At 35.3% G+C, this 21,724-nt stretch overlaps 1 protein-coding gene across 3 annotated transcripts in view; it reads right to left on the bottom strand.

Moving 5' to 3' along the window:
• Window positions 1-21,430, bottom strand: part of LOC130245501 (BTB/POZ domain-containing protein kctd15) — a 63,586-nt gene extending 42,156 nt beyond the window's left edge. The window contains exons 1-2 of one of the 3 annotated variants that reach the window (XM_056478203.1): window positions 20,755-21,430; window positions 13,820-13,995 (exon numbers count right to left, since the gene is read on the bottom strand). In XM_056478203.1, the coding sequence (XP_056334178.1) occupies window positions 13,820-13,983 (164 nt within the window). In that variant the 5' untranslated portion in view covers window positions 13,984-13,995; window positions 20,755-21,430. The other 2 variants (XM_056478202.1, XM_056478200.1) reach the window with 2 other exon arrangements.
• Window positions 21,431-21,724: the final 294 nt, after the last annotated feature.

Raw genomic sequence — 21,724 nt, 5'->3', positions numbered from 1 at the left:
TATGTGTGTGAATGAGAGTGTATGGGTGTTTGCCAGTGATGAGTTGGAAGGGCATCTGCTGCGCAAAACCTATGCTGGATAAGTTGGAGGTTCATTCCACGGTGGTAACCTCTGATTAATAAAGGGACTAAGCCCAAAAGAAGATGAATGAATAAATGAATAAATAACCTCAACTTTCAACTTAAATGGAAAATATTTCTGTTTGGAAACTGAAAAGTTCCTCTGTTTGAAGAATAATGGGATATCAATGATTATCATCTGTGAATCTCCTTCGCCAGCAGACAGAAACAGATTTAATATCGTCTTGTATTTTAGTACTGAATACAAACCCCAGCCTGAAAACCCTATATCAGATCTGCACTGAGGGAAAAAATCAGTTTGTATGCTTCACCACACCACAACCTCAAAACATTATGCAATTCTGAGTGTGCCTCACACAGGTGAGTGGGCTTGACAAACCACCTGTAGAATACACACTCATCTCTCTGACACTTAAACAGATACATGCACCAGTTTTGCACATTTGCACCAGACACTTTCTTACAAATCACTCCATATCTCTAAAAAACAAAACAAAAGCAAAAAGGCAGTACATTTATGACGTTTGCTTCACACAGGTGAGTGGGCCTGACAAACCACCCGTAGAAACACTCTTACAAAAAATTCATGCATTAATTTTCTTTTCAGCTTAGTCCCTTTATTAATCAGAGGTCGCTACAGCGGAATGAACCTCCAACTTATCCAGCATATGTTTTACGCTGTGGATGCCCTTCCAGCCGCAACCCCTCCCTTGAAAACATCCACACACACTCACTCACACTCATACACAACGGACAATTGAGCCTACTCAATTCACCTGTACCACATGTCTTTAGACTGTGGGGGAAACCGGAGCACCCGGAGGAAACCCACTTGAACGCAGGGAGAACATGCAAACTCCACACAGAAACACCAATTGACCCAGCTGAGGCTCGAACCAGCGACCTTCTTGCTGTAAGGTGACAGCACTACCTACTGCGCCACTGTGTCGCCCCAATATTACAAAATACAAACAAATAAAAACTCTAGCACTTAATTCTCTGAGCACTAACAGTTCCTCTGTGTAATCAGCACTTGTTGTGTGTATTGCCTCTTCTTGTGTTGAATCGCTGAATGCCTCAATTGTAAGTCACTTTGGACAAATGCACTGTTCAAACTGACTCCCCTTTGGTTATGTTTGGGGCTGTTTTTGCCCCATTGACTTCCATTATAATCACATTTTTGATTGCAAAGCCATGACCACATATGCATTCTTGATTGTTGCTGGTTTTCCCTGTTGGGAGGATGGAAAACTCTTTATTTTTAATGTTAATCATCCGTCGTCAGCATTAACCCTTTAGACAGGCCTGAGCAAATAAGGTTTCTGGCTTTCATATGGAGCAAAACTGATGATCAATAGTAAAAATGACTAATTGTAGCCCTTCCCAACAGAAACAAACAGAAACAATCCAGAATGCATGATCATATGTGGTCATGGCTTTGCAATCAAAAATGTGATTATAATGGAAGTCAATGGGGCAAAAACAGCCCCAAACATAACCAAAGGGGAGTCAATTTACCCAGAGTGCTTTGAGTTTTTGACCATTTTCAAAGCATTTCACCAAAAATTATTTCATTTGCTGAAACAGAGAAAGTTGTGGCCAAATTAAGACTTAAAATCAGCCCAGAGTGGATGAAAATGACCCAACAGCACACATGGGTTAAATGACAATGTAAAATGTCTAAAACAGTATAAAGCATACTACTTCATCAAAATACTACTTTTAATTTGATGATAACAAAATACAACCCCCCACCCCCACCCCACACACACACCTGACCTGCTAGTTCAGACAGACACTTCCTGTCAGGCTGTCTTCCCTTCCTGTGCTCTGAGATCAGATGAAGAAACAGTCCTGAAGTTCACATCACACACATTGATCCAAAAACAGATCACTGCATGCAGACGCCACACACACTGACACACACACACGCATGCACGCACGCACGCACGCACAAATAATCTAATCCTGCAAATGCATGCAAGAGGTTCATCAAATATGCATGACTGAATGCATGATTGACAGATCAGTGGGCGGGTCCAGGATGCATCAGAATGAATGAATTTTTATGTTGAATAAAGAAATAATATATTGAGATATATCCTTTGAGATTTTAACCTCTTTTTCTTCAACACATTTTTTAATACAGATTTTAAATGACTAATTTACTAATAACTAGTTTATTTTGTCTTTGCCATGATGACAGCACATAATATTTGACTCGATATCTGGGAAAAATTTTGAAAGGAAATACAATTAATCATTCGGTCACAATTAATCGTTTGGTCTTCTGCTGTACATTTATATGCATATTATTATTATTACTATGATTATGATTATTATTATTATTATTAATAATAATAATAAATATTTCAATAAAAGTTATATTAGTTACATAATAGTATTCAAATTATTGCAGAATGTGTGACACAACAGAATACAAAAAATAATACTAATAATTAATACAATATATTATTATTATTATTATTATTATTAAATGATGTATTAAAAACAAGTGAAAAAAATGTTAAAACTAATTTATTTTTGTCTTTGCCATGATGACAGTACACACATGTTACTAGTTATTTGGGAAATATTTGAAAAATAATTAAAATTTTCACAAAAGGGTCAATAATTGCTATCAGCTTTATATTTATATGCATATTATTATTATTATTATTATTATTATATAAAAGTATTAATGTTAAATGATATAATATTTCAATAAAAGTTATATTAAAGTTACTTAATAGTATCCAAATTATTGCAGAATGCACGACACATCAGAATATATTCATTTAATACAGAATTTAAAATAATATCACTAAAAAAAAGTTAATAAAATTAAGCCAATATGGGAGCAAATCTTCAGTTATAGATCAAATGAAAAGACATCATCTTCTTTGAAATCCTGAAATTCATTTTTACATAAAAATCATGAAAATATATTTTTGTAAAATATTTAAATAAGATGCAAATGATTGCATTTATGCATGCATGATTGACAGGTCAGTGGGTGGGGTGCAGGATGCATTAGAATACATTAATATCACAAATCTCACAAGAAAAAATGTATTCTGAGTGACTGATTTGGTGTCCTAAAATTAGCACTGAAGTAATCTGTAATGTCTGAACAGAAATTCATAAACAGATGCTAACAAGTTCTGAATCAAGACCTCTGCTTTACTGATCAAGCAGTATTTTACTCTTCTTTCTTTTTAAAAATATAACAGCATTGAAAAACAGTCTGCTGTTTGCTCCAGCCATCCCCACAAGTGATGCAGCTCAACTCCGCTGTCTGAAGCAAAACATATTTACACAAGAATGACCCATAATTCCTGTTTATGAACCATCATGACCACCTTTAGTTCTTTATGTCTTGCTAGTTACGTCAAGTCACTCTCCATTGAGATAATCCCCCTTTTCCTTCATGATGCGTTCAAAATAATAAACGCATTCTCTCATTGAGGAGTCCTGTCACAATAATCAATATATGGACTTATCGCACAACACATAGACAAGACCTCAATCATTTTGGTGATGCAATATATATCACTCATACATAAAAACCAATTCCAGCATCATTATAGCTGACTGTGCAACATCTCTATCTCTATTAGAGGAGTCAGTGAGGTTAAAAAACACTGTAGTATTTACTATAAATGACTATAGTATGCTTTCATGTAAATATATTTTCACAATGACTGTAATTAAATGAAATATACTTAAGAATAAAATATTATGCTTTGTTTAGAAGAGTGGACCTGCATTATGATGACATTATATAAGCATCTATAAACAGATAAATTCAATAATGAAAACGATACATATTAAACATTGTTTTCGGAGGAGTTGATCTGTATTCAGGTATACAGTAATTGAATAATTCAATAAAATGAATCATTATTAAAGTTATAAAATGGTGCAATTTCTTATGCCTGATTGCTTTTAAACCCCTCACACAGTCACAGGCCTCAAAAACACTTTGGAAATGATCAATTATAATCTAGACTCAACTTTGCGTATCGTTGAAATGTGTCCATTGCGAATGATTACATCGAGATATCAATGCTGAACCCATATATTGTGCAGCCCTAATCGTATATATGCAGATTATTGAGCGATTAAAGCAACATGTTTGCTACTTTTTGTACTTTGTCTTGCTATTAACGTAAAGTCACTCTCCATTGAGATAATCCCTTTTTTCCTTCTTCGATGCGTAAGGATAAGGATAAAGATAAGTCCTGTCACAATAATCAATATATGGATATATCGCACAACACATGGACATGACCTCAATCATTTTTGGTGATGCAATATATATATATCGCCAGGGCCGTGCACAGGGGGGTGGCCCGGTGGCTAGAGCCACTGCCCCTTTGCCCTCATTAGCCGCATTTCCACTATCGGGCCAGTGCGAGCCAGGGCTTTAATCGGGCCAGGCCGGGCCAATAGCCCGGGAGGTTGAGAAATGAGGCCGAAATCATGTCGCGTTTCCACTGTCGGGCTAGTTGCTCGCAGCACGTCACGCAAACACCGCCCCTAGAACGTCCCCCGAATCAAACGTCACACAACCCGTCACACAACCCGCCCACTTCAGCGGGAACAATAAACTCAAATTATAACCACAAACACAACCTGGCATCACTACGAGAGCTGGAAGATGGAGAACACCGAAGCGATTGCTTTTTTACTGTTTGTGGTCTGTTGGTGTAAGGCCAGACAGCGATCCCTGGATAAGGACATTCGAGTTCGGCGGCATTTACTTCAAACACAGATTTTGGCTGCAAGGCGAGTGAGTTGATCAAGCGCGATAGCAAAACAAATGTAAGGGAAGAAAGCATCTTGTCTCCTCTTTACCTGACAGGAAAACTCCGCCTTTGTACGTAACCCCGCCCCGAAGCCCCAGTTGGCCCTCCTGGGCCCAAGGTATTTGGCGGGCCGAAAAAGGCCGGACGCTGGCCCCAAGGAAGCCCCGCTTTGGCCCGATTACACCCCGGAAGTGATAGTGGAAACGCGACTGGCCTTGGCTCGCCCTGGCTCGCTCGCTTTAGGCGCGATAGTGGAAACGCGGCTATTGGCTGAGGTGCCCCTCTTGCTCAATCGCACCCCCCTCATACCGACCCCTGGGTCCGTCATAAAGAGCTTGTTTTCGGCGTTCGTCAGACCTCCCCCCCCAAACTGAGCGTGCTTTCAGCAAACATCCTACCTTACTTTGCGATCACCGCACACCCAATATTACCCCCCCCCCCCCCCTCCGTCCTTCACTTTGCGATCACGTCGAGCACCTGCCCGTTTAAGGGTCTGTGCACGGCCCTGTATATTGCTCATACATACAAACCAATTCCAGCAACATTTTAGCTGATTGTGCAACATCTCTATCTCTATTGAAGGTGTCAGTGTCAGTATGGTTAATAAAACACTATAGTATTTACTATAAATTACTATAGTATATTCTCATGTGGGTGTCTGACAGCTGAAAATATATCTGGCAGCAGATATCAAAGCCTCTGTTACTCTTTACCTTGCGCCTTTTTGTTAATATTTATTATTATTTGTCAGCGCCAATAGCCTAGTGGTTATTGCGTCGACATATAGCACCCAGGTGCTCGCGGTGACCCGAGTTCAATTCCCGGCTCGAGGTCCTCTGCCGATCCTTCCCCTCTCTCTGCTCCCCACACTTTCCTGTCTGTTAATCTCCACTGTCCTGTCATTAAAGGTGAAAACCCCTAAAAAATAATTATAAAAAAATAAAAATAAATAAATAATAATATACATATATATATTTATTTTTATTTATTTAGGATCGGCGTCTTCACATTCTGATATACTTCAATACTTCAACATTAAACTGTTAAAATGACTATAATTAAATGAAATATTAAGAATTAAATATGATGTGCTTTTTGAAAGAGTGCACCTGCCTTGTGACCATATTATATTCAGTGTTGCCAGATATAGCTTACTTTTCCAGCCCAAAAGCTGTCCAAAACCCACCAAAATGCAAAAAAAAAAAAAAAAACACGCTGAAAATATTAGATTAATATTTTATTTAATTTTCATTAATTTCAATCGAAATTAACATTTAACCGTCACAATTGTTTAACCATACAGCAACCAACACCAGCAGTCCCAGAACCACAACACATAACACTGCACTCAAAGTTTCAGTATGTTTTACTATGGAAATGGGGTATAAATTCGTCCTATTTGGCGTTTTAAATTCTTTTAAACATAATTAGGTGAACAACGCTTTTATGTTTGTTCTTGCTGTCAATTATAAAAAAAAAAAAGATTGATAAAAGTGTCATGATAAACCGCTGTGAGTTTAACTGCAGGCGCTGTGTGCATGCGGAAGGGAATCAGATTTGTCGGGGAGTCAGATTCTGATCTTTCCTTCACCCCCTCTTGCCGGTGGGCCCACGCAGTTTGCGCTATGCACTGGTCACAACTAACTGAATGATGTTGAATAAGTTGCATATAAAAGTTAAGTTTCAAAACCGCCCAAACTATTATTTTTTTACCCGCACAATCAAATTCAAAACCGCCCAATCTGGCAACACTGATTATATTGTCATTCTTGGCATTATATAATGAGTGATTTAAAATGCTCTTAAAAATGACAATACTATAATTTATCGCAATATATTTTAGTGCAATATATCACACAACAAGATAGATATCATGACAGACCTATCACTGAGAGCATGATTCAGTGTGACCACATTCATTTTAATTCAGCAATTTATTTTTAAAAGCTAATTAATCAAACTAAAAGTAACTCGCATTACATTTCTCAACTCAAATATTATTACTTCATGCTTTAAAGTGATACATTACTTTACTCGTTACTTAAAAAAGTCACATTATTAGGTCACTTGCGTTATTTGTAATGCATCACCCCTAAAAAACACTCCTCAGGATCATTAGCTCCTGTTCACAAGTGCTGATCTCTGTCAGAAAAGCGCACAGAATGAGCATGAAACTTTCATATGTCCTGTCAGTTGAGCAGACTGAGCTGCGGGGAGATGAATGTTCACACATTAGTTATAGAGCGAGTTTCTCTTCCCGCTCTGCATTATTAAGGGATCAATCTATTAAAAGACACCATCAACTTAAGCTTCTTTAACTGGACTCTCTTAGCTGTCAGCTGGAAGCGCTGGGAGAGTGTGTGTGTGTGAGTGTGTGTGTTTGCTTTCCCACTTGTCAGAGTGATTAGTGAAAGTAGGTGTTAATGTGTGCGGATGGTCAGTCTTTTGTTGACTAATAAAAGCATGCATTTAATGCTGGAAGTCACTCTGAATGACATCTCTTAACGCTTAAGATGTGATATTATTGCATTGGGGCGGCACAGTGGTTAGCACTGTCGCCTCACTGCAAGAAGGTTGCTGGTTCGAGTCCCAGGAGTTTGCATGTTCTCTCCGTGTTGGTGTGGGTTTCCTCCGGGTGCTCCGGTTTCCCCCACAATCCAAACACATGCGCTATAGGGGAATTGATGAACTAAATTGACCGTAGAGTATGAGTGTGTATAATTGTGAGTGTGTATGGGTCTTTCCCAGTATTGGGTTGCAGCTGGAAGGGCATCCACTGTAAAAAAAAAAAACATGCTGGAATATTTGGCTTTTCATTCTACTGTGGCCATCTCAGAAATAGAGATTAAGCGGAAGGAAATTGAAGGACTGAATTATTGTATTAGATATAAACTACAAGTGTTGAATGTATTGAATTAAAAATATAGTAAATTGTGAAATAATATTACCTATCAAAACTGCTCTTTTTGAAGTAAATATATTGTAAATTGTAATTTATTCCACTGATTAAAATGCTAATTATTTTAGCATAATTACTACAGATTTGAAGTTGCAAATTCATTCAGAAATCATTCTAACATGCTGATTTGATGATCAAGAAACATTTCTGATCATTAATAATATTGAAATCAGTTTTTGGTGAACACAACTTATATAAAAAAAAAGTGTATTTCATGCACAATGTTTCAAGTTTGCATGGTTTGAAATGATAAAACAACAGTGCTAAATGCAGGGGAAAACAAAATAATCACCAAAAACACATTTGTTTAACTGTGCAATGTAATTTAATTCAATTTTTAACCCTGTTTTAATAATATGGTTTATTAATTCTGATTACATTTATTTGTTATACTTAGTTTGCGGTTATTTTATCTTATTGATTCTCATTTTAAAAAAAAAATAAATAAATAAATAATAATTAAAAAAAATAAAATAAAAATAAAAAAAATCACCAAAAACACAATTGTTTAACTGTGCTATTAATTAAATTAAATTAAATGTAAAGTTAATTTAATTTTTAAACCTGTTTTATTAGTCTTAATAATTTTAATAACTTTTATTGTTATACTTAATTTGTGATTATTCCATCTTATTGATTTTCATTTAAAAACAAAATAACAAAAATAAAAAATGATTTGTTTAGCCGTGCTTTTTGCTTCATTTAATTTAATTTATCACTTAATTTATTTGTTTTGCAATAACAATAGGTAATTGCATTACTATAGAAATACAAACAGAGAGTCTGTGCCATAGACCTGAGTTCAAATAGACCTGAGGTCCTTGCCGACCCTTCCCCTCTCTCTACTCCCAATACTTTCCTGTCTTTAATCTTCACTGTCCTATGCAAATTAAAAGTGGAAAAACCCCTAAAAATAATTATATAAAAAAAGAAATACAAACAGACAGAAGTATAATACAAGCAATACAAATATTACTTTTGTGCAACAAGAGAAATGTGACAAATTTAAATAAATATAATATAGGTAAAGCAGAAGAAAGACAATGAGAAAGAAAAAGAAACAAACAAATAAATAAATAAACTAGGGTACATGAAAAAAAACATACAAATTAATACTGAATATTAAATAAAGCACATTTTATAAAGTTTTAACTGCTTTCTTGTTATGAGACTCTGTGATGGTTTAAGAACAGTTCCAATTATCCAATTCAACATACCAAATTTGGCTTACATTGAGTATATTTACATTTATGTATATATATTAAAAAAACATTCAAATAAATTAAATGAAGTTTATACAAAAACTTGAATTAAGGAATTGTTTTTCTTTAATATAAAACCCCAAAATAATATGACTTATTTATTATAGCTTATCTATATCTATCTATCTATCTATCTATCTATCTATCTATCTATCTATCTATCTATCTATCTATCTATCTATCTATCTATAGCAAAATAATATAGCTTAAAGAAAAATCACCACAAACCTTCTGGACAATTAGAGAATTCACATCAGACCAGAAAGATTTAACAAAGGGACATTTTAAAAACAAGTGATTAACACACTCAGAAGAAGTCTCAGAGAAAGAGCAAGAGACATCAATGTCATTTTTGTAAAATTGTTTAACTGGATAAGATTTAAGGGGTATTTAAGATATTTCTTCAATTGTATTTGTTAAAAAACAAAATTCTGGGGAAGTGACCAACATACGACCATTTAAATCTTTTAAACCTGCTTTAATAATATTTTTAATAACTTTAATTACATTTATTTGTCATACTTAGTTTGTGATTATTGTATCCTATTAATTCTCATTTAGCGAAGTACACTGAATTCCCATGGTGCATGTGAATGTGCAATATAAATAAACATGCCTAAAATCATCACACAATACTAACTAATTAAAAGACACTCAAGATGCATGGTTCTAAGTGCTAAAAACATCAAGTGTTTCTAATGCCATCATTTGGTGAACAAACAAATCGAAGAAGTGAACACTTCATAGCAACACAAAAATCCAAAACAGAAACTGTACCACTCAGCAAACTGAACATAAACTTTCGGTTCGGCCTCAGTAATAATACTTAAAAAGCTTTTTATTATCAGAGCAAATGCAATACTAATCTCTCTCTCTCTGATCAGAAATCAGAATAAATCATACTGATAAATCAATGATTGCATTTCTCTCCTAATAAAGTCACAATCGCGGGTCCCCGTGAATGGTTATCATATTCAGACGTCATCAGAACACATAATTAGCCTCTAATTGAGTAACCTACATCAAAAACACTGAGATCACACATGCAGGCTGAAAAAGCATGTCAAATTGCATATATGTCTAATCTAATATCAGTTTTTAATTACAACTGATCAAACAGCAAACCAAATGGTCTTCACTAAGAAATAGATTAATACCGTCACACCACTTAATCGAGTTCAGACTTCGTAAATGACATTGTAAAAAAAAAAAAAGTCTGGGTTCCACACAATTGATTTGTGTTGGGACAACATGAAGGAATTAAGTTAGCTTGGTTAGTTTAAGTGGATTGAACATAAAACAATGAAGCTGTCCCCCATAAAAACTCAAGAAATGTGTAGTTTCAGCTCATTTAAAATAAGTAGCTTAATTAAATAATCTTTGGAGTGAAGTTTGTCAAGATTCATTTGAGTCACTTTATGACTTTTAGCTCAATAAACTATTTATTTGCTATAAGGTATAAGGTATGTGATGTAGAATGAAATCATGTAGAATACACTCAAAAACAAGATAAAAGTTTTACTACTTTTAAAATGAGCGGAAACAATTCTTGAGGGTTTATTTTTTTCTTGGCAACTTAATTGTTTTATGTTCAATCCACTTAAATTTGCAAAAAACTAATAAGGTAACTTAATTCCTTCATGCTGTCCCAACACAATTCAATTGAACCCAGACTTTTTTTTTTTTTTTTACAGTGTATGTACTTTATAAGTACTAATAAATTGCCAATATCTTTCTATTTTTAGCCACTAGTATAGTAAGCATGCCACTAGTTAATACACTGTGATAAATGCTGGGTTCCACAAAATTTTTACATGTTGTCCCAACACAAATCAATTAATGTACATACATACATACATACATACATACATACATACATACATACATACATACATACATACATACATACATACATACATACATACATACATACATACATACATACATATATATATATATATGCATTTTTTTTTACAAATTTTAGTTCACTGAACATAAAACAATTAAGTTGTCTCCTCAAATAACCCAAGAATTATGTCAATTCAGCTTATTTTAAATAAGTAGGTTTGAAAAAGCAGCAAAAACCAAAGTGATTAGTTGATTCAAGTGAGTAAGCCCATTGCCTTAAAAGTACCATGATGACTTTACTTAAAAATAAAGAAAACCTATTGTAATTTGGAACTGTTAAGTTGATTTAATTTTCATAATTCTGCTGGAGGCTTGCTTAATAATAATCAAGCCACTAGTTAATAGTAGTTAATAGAATTAGTACTTAAACTAAAGAGTTATCTGAATATATACTGAAAAGAAAAATCACAACAGCATTTAAGAGTTTAAGCTTAAAACATAATCAATGCACACCATTCACGTTTTTCCACATTTGTGTTGAAACAACATGAAGCAATTAAATTAACGCAAGTTTACAAATCTAAGTGGATTGAACATAAAACAATTAAGTTGTTTAAAAAAATTAAGAATTGTGTTGTGGGTAAATAAATAAATAATACACTAAAAACATAATCAATGCTCATCATTCATGCCTTCTACACGCAAAAATAAATGCTGTTTGCTCAAACTACTTCTTTAAATTGAGCTGAAACAACACAATGCTTGAGTTTTTGGAGGGACAACTTAATTGTTTTGTGTTCAATCCAGTTAAATTTGTCAAAACGAATAAGTTAATTAACTCCTCAACACAAATCAACCAAGCATTTTTATAGTGTAGTACTTAGCTTAAGGTATTAGGTAGGATTATTGATGTAGAATAAAATCTAAGTACTAATAAACACCTGACATCTTAATAATAATCAAGCCACTAGTTAATAGTGAGAATTAGTACTGAAACTAAAGAATTACCTGAATATATACTGAAAAAAACCCAATCATAATACTATTTAAGGGTTTAAGCTTTAAATATAATCAATGCACACCATTCACATTTTTCTACATTTGTGTTGGGACAACATGATTAAATTAAGTTACTTTGTAGTTTTTACCAATTTAAGTGGATTGAACATAAAACAATTAAGTTGTTCCAAAAAAATTAAGAATTGTGTTGTGGGTAAATAAATAAATAATACACTAAAAACATAATCAATGCACATCATTCATGCCTTCTACATGCAAAATAAATGCTGTTTGCTCAAACTACTTAATTAAATTGAGCTGAAACAACACAATGAGTTTTTGGGGGGGACAACTAAATTGTTTTGTGTTCAATCCACTTAAATTTGTCAAAACGAATAAGTTAATTACCTCGTCAACACAGATCAACCAAGCATTTTTACAGTGTAGTACTTAGCTTAAGGTATTAGGTAGGATTATTGTTGTAGAATAAAATCTAAGTAATAAACACCTGATATCTTAATAATAATCAAGCCACTAGTTAATAGTGAGAATTATTACTGAAACTAAAGAATTACCTGAATATATACTGAAAAAAACACCATCATAATACTATTTAAGGGTTTAAGCTTTAAATACTGTATAATCAATGCACACCATTCACATTTTTCTACATTTGTGTTGGGACAACATGAATAAATTAAGTTACTTTGTAGTTTTTACCAATTTAAGTGGATTGAACATAAAACAATTAAGTTGTCTCAAAAAATTAAGAATTGTGTTGTGGGTAAATAAATAAATAATACACTAAAAACATTATCAATGCACATCATTCATGCCTTCTACACGCAAAATAAAATGCGGTTTGCTCAAACTACTTATCTAAATTGAGCTGAAACAACACAATATTTAAGTTTTTTGGGGGACAACTTAATTGTTTTGTGTTCAATCAACTTAAATTTGTCAAAACGAATAAGTTAATTAACTCCTCAACATAGATCAACCCAGCATTTTTACAGTGTAGTATTTGGCTTAAGGTATTAGGTAGGATTATTGATGTAGAATAAAATCTAAGTACTAATAAACACCTGATATCTTAATAATAATCAAGCCACTAGTTAATAGTGAGAATTATTACTGAAACTAAAGAATTACCTGAATATATACTGAAAAAAACACCATCATAATACTATTTAAGGGTTTAAGCTTTAAATATAATCAATGCACACCATTCACATTTTTCTACATTTGTGTTGGGACAACATGAATAAATTAAGTTACTTTGTAGTTTTTACTAATTTAAGTGGATTGAACATAAAACAATTAAGTTGTTCCAAAAAAATTAAGAATTGTGTTGTGGGTAAATAAATAAATAATAGACTAAAAACATAATCAATGCTCATCATTCATGCCTTCTACACACAAAATAAATGCTGTTTGCTCAAACTACTTATTTAAATTGAGCTGAAACAACACAATGAGTTTTTGGGGGGGGACAAATAAATTGTTTTGTGTTCAAGTTGTCGCAAAAAAAACCCTCAAGAAATTTGTTGTTTCAGCTCATTTTAAATAAGTAGCTTATACAAACAGCACTTGAGTGTAGTGAGAATTAGTACTTAAACCAAAGAGTTACCCCAATAAATACTGAAATAAAAACCTCCAAGTATTTAAGAGTTTAAGCTTAAAACATAATCAAATGCGCACTTTTTCTAGAATGCAAATAAATGCACAACACACACACACACAAAAGCCAAAATGCACATAAAAACACACAACTTTCTGACTGCATTGCTGAGTGCACACTTTTACGTAACAGCACACACACACACACAGAGAGAGAGAGAGAGAGGTCAGAGGTCTTACCGTGAGTCTGGGTATTTGGTGAGCGTGGCCAGGCTGCTGGTGTACATGTGTCCGCCCACATCGATGTGCACGGGCGCGTTGGCTTTGGTGAGCTGCGCCGGCAGAGGAATCCCCTGCGCGGCCAGAGGAGAGACCGGAGACCGGGTCAGAGACAGGCGCGACATGCTTCTCCCTTCCTGGAAGCAGACAAACGGGAAAGCCATGGAGAAAAATGATGCTGCCGCTGCCTTCACGCTGCGCTTAGCGTCTCTCCCACCTTGAGCGTCTGCGCGACTCTTTATCAGATCCTTTTCTCATCTGCCCCATCGCGTATTTAGCTTACAAATTATTGCCACGGCTCTAATGAAGTATGTTTGCATCTTTTTACTGGTGCAGCCCGAGGGTAGGATACAAGGATGTTTATTAACGCTGCAGAGAGAGCGAGCGAGAGAGAGAGAGAGAGAGATATATGCGAGGTGTTCGCCTGCGGGGATGGGGAAGGAGAGGGGGGGATAAAAAAAACGGCAAGTTTCTAATTAAAGGTCGTGTTATGTGCTAGACGTGATATCCTCCGACACTTCAGCAACCAATCTGAACATTTGGGAAACGAGGGCATTGTGCGCGTTCACGTGAAACACCAGGCATCACTTCTGAACTACGGTGTTAGTGAGGTTCACCATCACTCCATTTACACTCATACTTCATGTTAAAATTCCTTCTCATGCTGGTCCGAGAGATAGTTTGCATGTTAATCTAATTACATGCATGCTGATTTAAAGGTTTGGTCTGCAGTTTTGGCATGGATTTTACACTTGCTAGTGCACATGCTCAGATTAAATGTATAGACTTTAAGGAAATCAATGCCCTTAATCTTAAATTACTCTCATCTCTTTTTACATTCTTGCTCTTATGGTGGTCCTGGAGAAGGTTTGCATGATATTCTAATTAAATGCATGCCAGTATAAAGGTTTGGTGTGCCGTTTTGCCATGCATTTTACACTTACTAGTGCAAATGCTCAGATTAAATTAACAGACTTTAAGAAAAGCACTGCACAAATCTCCCAATTTGAGTGAGGTTCATAATCACTCCACACTTCAACACTGTCAGACTTACAATCATTAATGCGCCTCATCTTAAAATTGCTCTTAAGGTGGTCCTGCAAGTTTGCATGATATTCTAATTAAATGCATGCTCATGTTAAGGTTTGGTGTGCCGTTTTGGCATGGATTTTACACTTACTAGTGCACATGCTCAGATTAAATTTATAGACTTTAAGGAAATCAATGCACTTAATCTTAAACTACTCTCATCTCTTTTTACATTCTTGCTCTTATCGTGGTCCTGGAGAACGTTTGCATGATATTCTAATTAAATGCATGTCGGTATAAAGGTTTGGCGTGCCGTTTTGCCATGCATTTTACACTTACTAGTGCATATGCTCAGATTAAATTCACAGACTTTAAAAAAAAAAAGCAATGAATAAATCTACAAATTTTAGTAAGGTTCAACATCACTCGACTTAATGCACTTAATATTAAACTACTCTCATCTCTTTTTTCATTCTTGTACTTATGGTGGTCCTGAAGAAAGTTTGCATGATATTCTAATTGAATGCATGTCTGTGTAAAGGTTTGGTGTGCCGTTTTGCCATGCATTTTACACTTACTAGTGCAAATACTTAGATTAAATTCATAGACTTTAAGTAAAGCAATGCACAAATCTCCCAATTTGAGTGAGGTTCATAATCACTCCACACTTCAACACGGTCAGACAATTAATCTTAACATTTCTCGCATCTCTTTTTTGATTCTTCTCATGGTGATCCTGGAGAAAGTTTGCATGATATTCTAATTAAACGGATGCCAGTGTAAAGATTTGGTGTGCAGTTGTGTCATGCATTTTACACTTACACTTCAAAAAAAAAGATTTTCTTACTTCGATCTACTGTTGTTTCTAGTTGTCATATCTAAAAATTCTTAAATCAAAAAGCATTTTGTAGACAAGCAAACATATGGTCTTGTTTTAAGAAATAATGAGTCAAAATTAGGTGAGGTTTTCCTTAAAAAAACAGCTAAATACTCTGCCAATGGGGTAAGCAAAATAATCTTGTTTTTCCTTTTGACAGAAGATCATTTTACTTCCACCACTGACTGATAATTTTGCTAGTTTTAAGGAAAAACTCAATTCATTTTCACATCTTATTTCTTAAAACAAGACAGTATGTTTTGCTTGTCTTGAAAACGCTTCTTGATTTAAGAATTTTTAGATATTTGGCCTGGAAACAAGACAAACAATCCAAGTAAGTACTTCTCATCATGGTCCTGAAGAAAGTTTGCATGATGTACTAAATAAATGCATGTTAATGTAAAGGTTTTTGCAAGGATTTTACACTTAATAGTGCAAATTCTCAGATTAAATTCAAATAGACTTTAAGAAAAGCAATGCATAAATCTCCAAATTTGAGTGAGATTTGTTAGTAATGTCCACGATCACTCTGTACACACTGTCAGTCTCATTATCATTAATGCACTTTTTTGGTTGTTGATTGAAGGTAGTTCTGGAGAACATTTGCATGATATGATAAATAAATGTAAATGTTTGGTGTACAGTCTTGGCATGCATTTATAACAGTTACAAGTGCAATTGGACAGATTTCAGGAGCACTGCACAAATCTCTGAAGTTGAATCAAAAGGCATTCACACAGAGACATGACATCTGCTCTACTCTACTTTTCTTCTTATTTTTATTTTTAAGATTGTCTTTTTTACTTACTAGTGCAAATGCTTAAAATAAATCCATAAATAAGAAACAATACACAAATCTCGGAATTTTAGTGAGGTTTGTTTTGCACTTTTTGGAGCAATATGAATTCTTGAACTTCTCAGGGTAGTTCTGGACAATGTTTGCATGATATTCTAAATAAATGCATGCCAATGGAAAGGTTTGGTGAGCAGTTTTGGCATGCATTTTATAACTTTCTATGCAATTGCGCTGATTATATTCATAGACTCTATAAGATGCCATGCACAAATCTCTGAATTTGAATCCAAAAGCATTCACACACACTGAAAAAATGATGACTGCAAACAACTGATATGGGCTGAATTTAAATACACAAATTAAACTTAGTAATGTTCAACTTAATTTGTTTAATTTCAACCCAAATAAATTGTTTACAACCACTTAACTTAAAATTAATACATCCTTAATCATTTTTGAATCGTTTTTTTTTTCAGTGCAGAAAGCTGAAATCTGCTCTACTTTGCTTTCAATTTAAGATTGTCTTTTCATACAGAAACCTGAAATCTGCTCTACTATTCAGCTTATTTTTTATTTTAAGATTGTCTTTTTTTTAATAGTGAAATGGTTAAAATAAATCCATATTTCACATGCAACGCACAAATCTCTGAATTTTAGTGAAGTTTGTTAGTGAAGTTTATGATCGCTCGACTTACACTGAGACTCACAATCATTAATGCAGTTTTGGAGCAATTTGGATTCTTGAACTTCTCAGGGTAGTTCTGGACAATGTCTGCATGATATTCTAAATAAATGCATGCCAATGTAAAGATTTGGTGTGCAATTTTGGCATGCATTTTATAACTTTCTATGCAATTGCACTGATTATATTAACAGACTATAAGAAGCCATGCACAGATCTCTGAATTTGAATCAAGAAGCATTCACACCGAAACCTGAACTCTGCTCTACTTTACTTTTGAGCTTATTTTTAATTTTTAAGATAGTTTTTTTTTTGTTTACATACAAGTGCAAATAGATAAAATAAACCAACAGACTGTATGCAAAGCAATGCACAAATCTCTGAATTTCAATCAAAAAGCATTCACACTGAAAACTGAACTCTGCTCTACTTTCAATTTAAGATTGTCTTTTCACACAGAAACCTGAAATCTGCTCTACTTTTCTGCATTTTTTTAATTTTAAGATTTTTTTTTTTTACTTACTAGTGCAAATGCTCGAAATAAACCCACAGACTGTATGTGAAGCAATGCACAAAGCTCCGAATCTGAATCAAAACACGTTCACACGCAAACAAAATACCCACTCTACTTTATAAACGCTCCATTTTAAGGTGTTAATTATCCTTATTTATATATTGGTCACTCAGAATAAATCTACAGCAATGCAAAAATATCCTACATCGAATCAAACAGTGTTCACACACACTGTCCTAAAATTCTTCCTGAATTTTGCTTTAAGACAGAGATTAAGCATATTAATCAGGTCTTTGTCATTAGTAAAATATCCCACAAGCTCACTTTCATATCTAAACATGTAAAAATAAATCATCACAAAGGCATGCATTCATATTAGGTTATTATGCAAACTTCAGAACGATAATTATCCATATGCATGGATGCATTAACAAACGCATGTCAGTCTATTCTCACATGCATTTCACACGCAAGACCAACTCCCAAAAGCAGCAATGCACAAATCTCAGAATCCGAATTAAAAAGCGTTCACACATAAATCTACCATCTGCTCGATTCACTGATTCTTTTATTACTCTGCCCAATCCCAAAGGCTTGTTTATGCAAGTCAAAACTTTACCTCACAACGCACGGAGATCACGCAGGGCCACATATGCTTCATGGAAATACGACTAAACATATTCCAGTTGTCATAAGAAAGAAACGGCTCCATTGTGAACCTGGAGTTCAAAGGGATTTCAACGACAAGTTCCTCCATGCAGCGGCTCATTTGTGCGCCGGTTATTTTAACCATACATGGTAAACAGAAGGCGGTTGTTAAAGGCTTCGCTCTGTTTCAGCGCTGGAGGCGATGGGCTCCAGGCGGGCGGCAGAATTTTCCAGGGTGTTGCCACCAAGCCCTGAGCACTAATGTTCATTTAATACACAAGCAGGATGATACATTACAGATTCCATTGAAAGAAAAAAAAAAAAAGACTTAAGACGTTTGGCATATGAAGCTATCCCTCATCTCCATATAGCTACAGGCGTTGTAACCAAAAGCCCAGATATTAATGCTGAGGGAATACAGTGGATTGGATCTAGCCTTTCTCTCTCTCTCTTTGTTAATAGGAGGGACGAGGTGGAAGAGTAATGTACTTTGTTAAAGTCACAGGAAAAGATGCTCAAAATTAGTGCAATTATATTCAAAATAACGCTCGAATTATGATATATATATATATATATATATATATATATATATATATATATATATATATATATATATATATATATATATATGAATAACATTTGAGAACATTCTGTAAGCATTAGTATTAGGTTGTCATAAAAGCTTCCAGGCTATAAAAACCCACTATTAACTTACCCTGAGTGAGGTTTCAGAGATTTATTAGCTCTTTTATTTGTTGTTGAACACAAAAGAAGACATTTTGAATAGTTGAAAACCTGTAACCATTGACTTCTATAGAAGGATGATTTCATTTTTGGGTTCAAATTAGCAAAAAAGAAAAGAAAAAATAATAAATTATGAATTTTGTTGTAGGAAAAGGCAAAACGGCAGTTTACATAACAAGAAAAGAAATGATAGAGGGTGAAGGTTGTCGAGATGTGGTGCAAGTTTTTAAGAGTTTAATTAAAGTGAGAATCAAGTTTGATTTAGTTTTTTAGAAGAATGTCAAAAATATTGAAGAGTTCGGAAATGGGTGGATTTATGATATTTAAGAGATGTTGTGCTCTGTTAAAGATGGAGACCTAATATTTACAAAATGGCTTGAGTAAAATGTACATTTGTAATATTGATATTTAAAAAAAATATTATGAAATAAGGTTTCCAAGAAAATCTAAAATCATAGTAGGATGAAGAAATACTATGAAAGCTAATGGTTCCTCAAAATATCTTCCTTTTGTGTTCAACAAAAACACTGGATTTGAACTTGAGTAAATGTCAGAACTTTTATTTTTGGGTGAACTATCACTTTAAATGGGGGCTTACATCCATGCAAATTTAGCTGGAAAATCCATATTAAACCTGTAGCTTCATTGAGTGCAGCCTAAGCTCAGTTTAATACAGTTATCAGTTCAGATACTAAACTTTGGGACGGTTTAATTTTCATTCAACATTCATTCAAGTGTTAAATAAACACTCGTTTTCAACATTTATACTTTAGAAAAGCGTTCTTTAGCTTAATATCTTCAGGGGGTTTAGTCTACAGATATAAATAGCCTCAACACGGAACTGGTTCCCAAAATAAATCACCAGATGGGAACATAGTGTATACTAATACTCGGAAAACACGAACTTTTAGCTGTATTTGGCGAGATATCCTAGCATATATCGTTAGCAGTCAAACTTTGCGATTCTCCCTTCCATTCAATCCCCAAACAAACACGTTTGTGTTCAACTCTTAATGGCGGACTGTCTGTGAAACCGACGATGGAGGAGAGATCGGCGAAACTAGGATATACAATGAAATCTTTTCTTGTTTTCTTTCTCTTTCTCCCGTTTCAGGTCGGTGCCCTACGGGTTAAAACTTCAATTCGGATCGTTTCACAACATGGCGTCTCGCTCACAGCGATAAAGCTTCAGGTATGAGGCATATATATGCATGCATGCATGTATCCCGCGAATAATAATAGCTAGCAGACTCTCAGTGCCTGAAGGCTGTTTAAATAAGGCTAGAAATGCGAAAATCGCACGCGATTTAGTACGCGTTGTCACGGCGCAGCGCACACACAACATAAATAAGCATCACATCAATGATCTAGTCTACATGGAGGTGAGATTTGACAGGAAACGGTACCGTTTCAAACATCGTAGGTGTCCGGAGTCCGGTTCAATCGGCTCCCAGATGAATGTTCGCGTCTCTCGCTCAAGTTTCTATCCGAAAAAGCTATATTCCCTTCCTGTCCGGAGTGAAAAACCCCGTCAAACTGCATTAAAGCGCAGCGCTGCTGTTGTGTGGACGCGTTCAGAGCGCAAACGCGCGCAGGACTGTCTTACCTTCTCCAGGAGACCAAGCTCTCCTTCCCCCTCTTGATCTTCTTATTTCTCAACACAAGCTTGTGTGTGTGTATCAGGCTTTTTTGGCCACGGCGAATCTGCTGCTTTGCTTATGGGCAGAAGGAAGCCAATAATCCGTCTCTGAATCAGAGCAGAGCCGAAAGAAGAATTCTGGCTCCGGGCTGCGCAAACGCCTCTGGGGCCACACAGGATTAGAGGACAATTAACTTAAACCCGAGCACACTCATTGGAACAGATGCAAACCTGATATTTCCCCCCTCCTTGATTGTTTCAGCTGGAAAAAAATAGCTCTAAAGTTGGGCGCATAACGGTTTACGCATCAGGCAAGTGTCACCGCGCCGTTCCTGAGACTTTGGAGAGGCAGAAAGGCTGATTTTAATCATTGTCATTTCGTCTGATGTAATATTCCCCCAGGCTCTTTCACAAAGGCAACACATTTTCCTTCCCCTGAACGAGTCGGAGTGAGTGTGTGTCTCTCCGCGCGCGCGCTACGGCGGAGAACTTGTTGATAAAGTGGCGATAAAAAGACGCGTGTTGTTTTTTACGACGCCGAAATCTGGACGCGGCGCTCAGGCAACTCCTCTCCGCGCTCTAATGTCTGCGAGAATAGTAATGGCAAATTTCCTGGAGGCCATTAAAAGCGAATGACGTCTGGACATCATTCACTGTGCGCCCGCGGCCAAATGCGCCATTTCAATTATTGCGCACGGCTAGATGGAGGCGTCTGCTCCAGGATCTCCCCTACACACACACACACACACACACACACGCACTTACACACTTCTCGAGCTGGATTTTAATTTATTTAACGGCAGGCAAACAAATAAAGACAGTTGTGTCGGGCTTCAGCTGCGCGCAGCGGCCCCGCGCAGGTACTCGATTATTTATTTATCTGAATGTTTGTTTATTTGCGTGTAAATAAGTGTGAATAATTGATGTCGCGCTGAGA

The sequence above is a fragment of the Danio aesculapii genome, chromosome 18, assembly GCF_903798145.1.
Source record: "Danio aesculapii chromosome 18, fDanAes4.1, whole genome shotgun sequence".
In the NCBI taxonomy this organism is placed as follows: domain Eukaryota; kingdom Metazoa; phylum Chordata; class Actinopteri; order Cypriniformes; family Danionidae; genus Danio; species Danio aesculapii.
The sequence above is the reverse complement of the archived record's forward strand: the minus strand, read 5'-3'. Positions and strand labels throughout refer to the sequence as shown.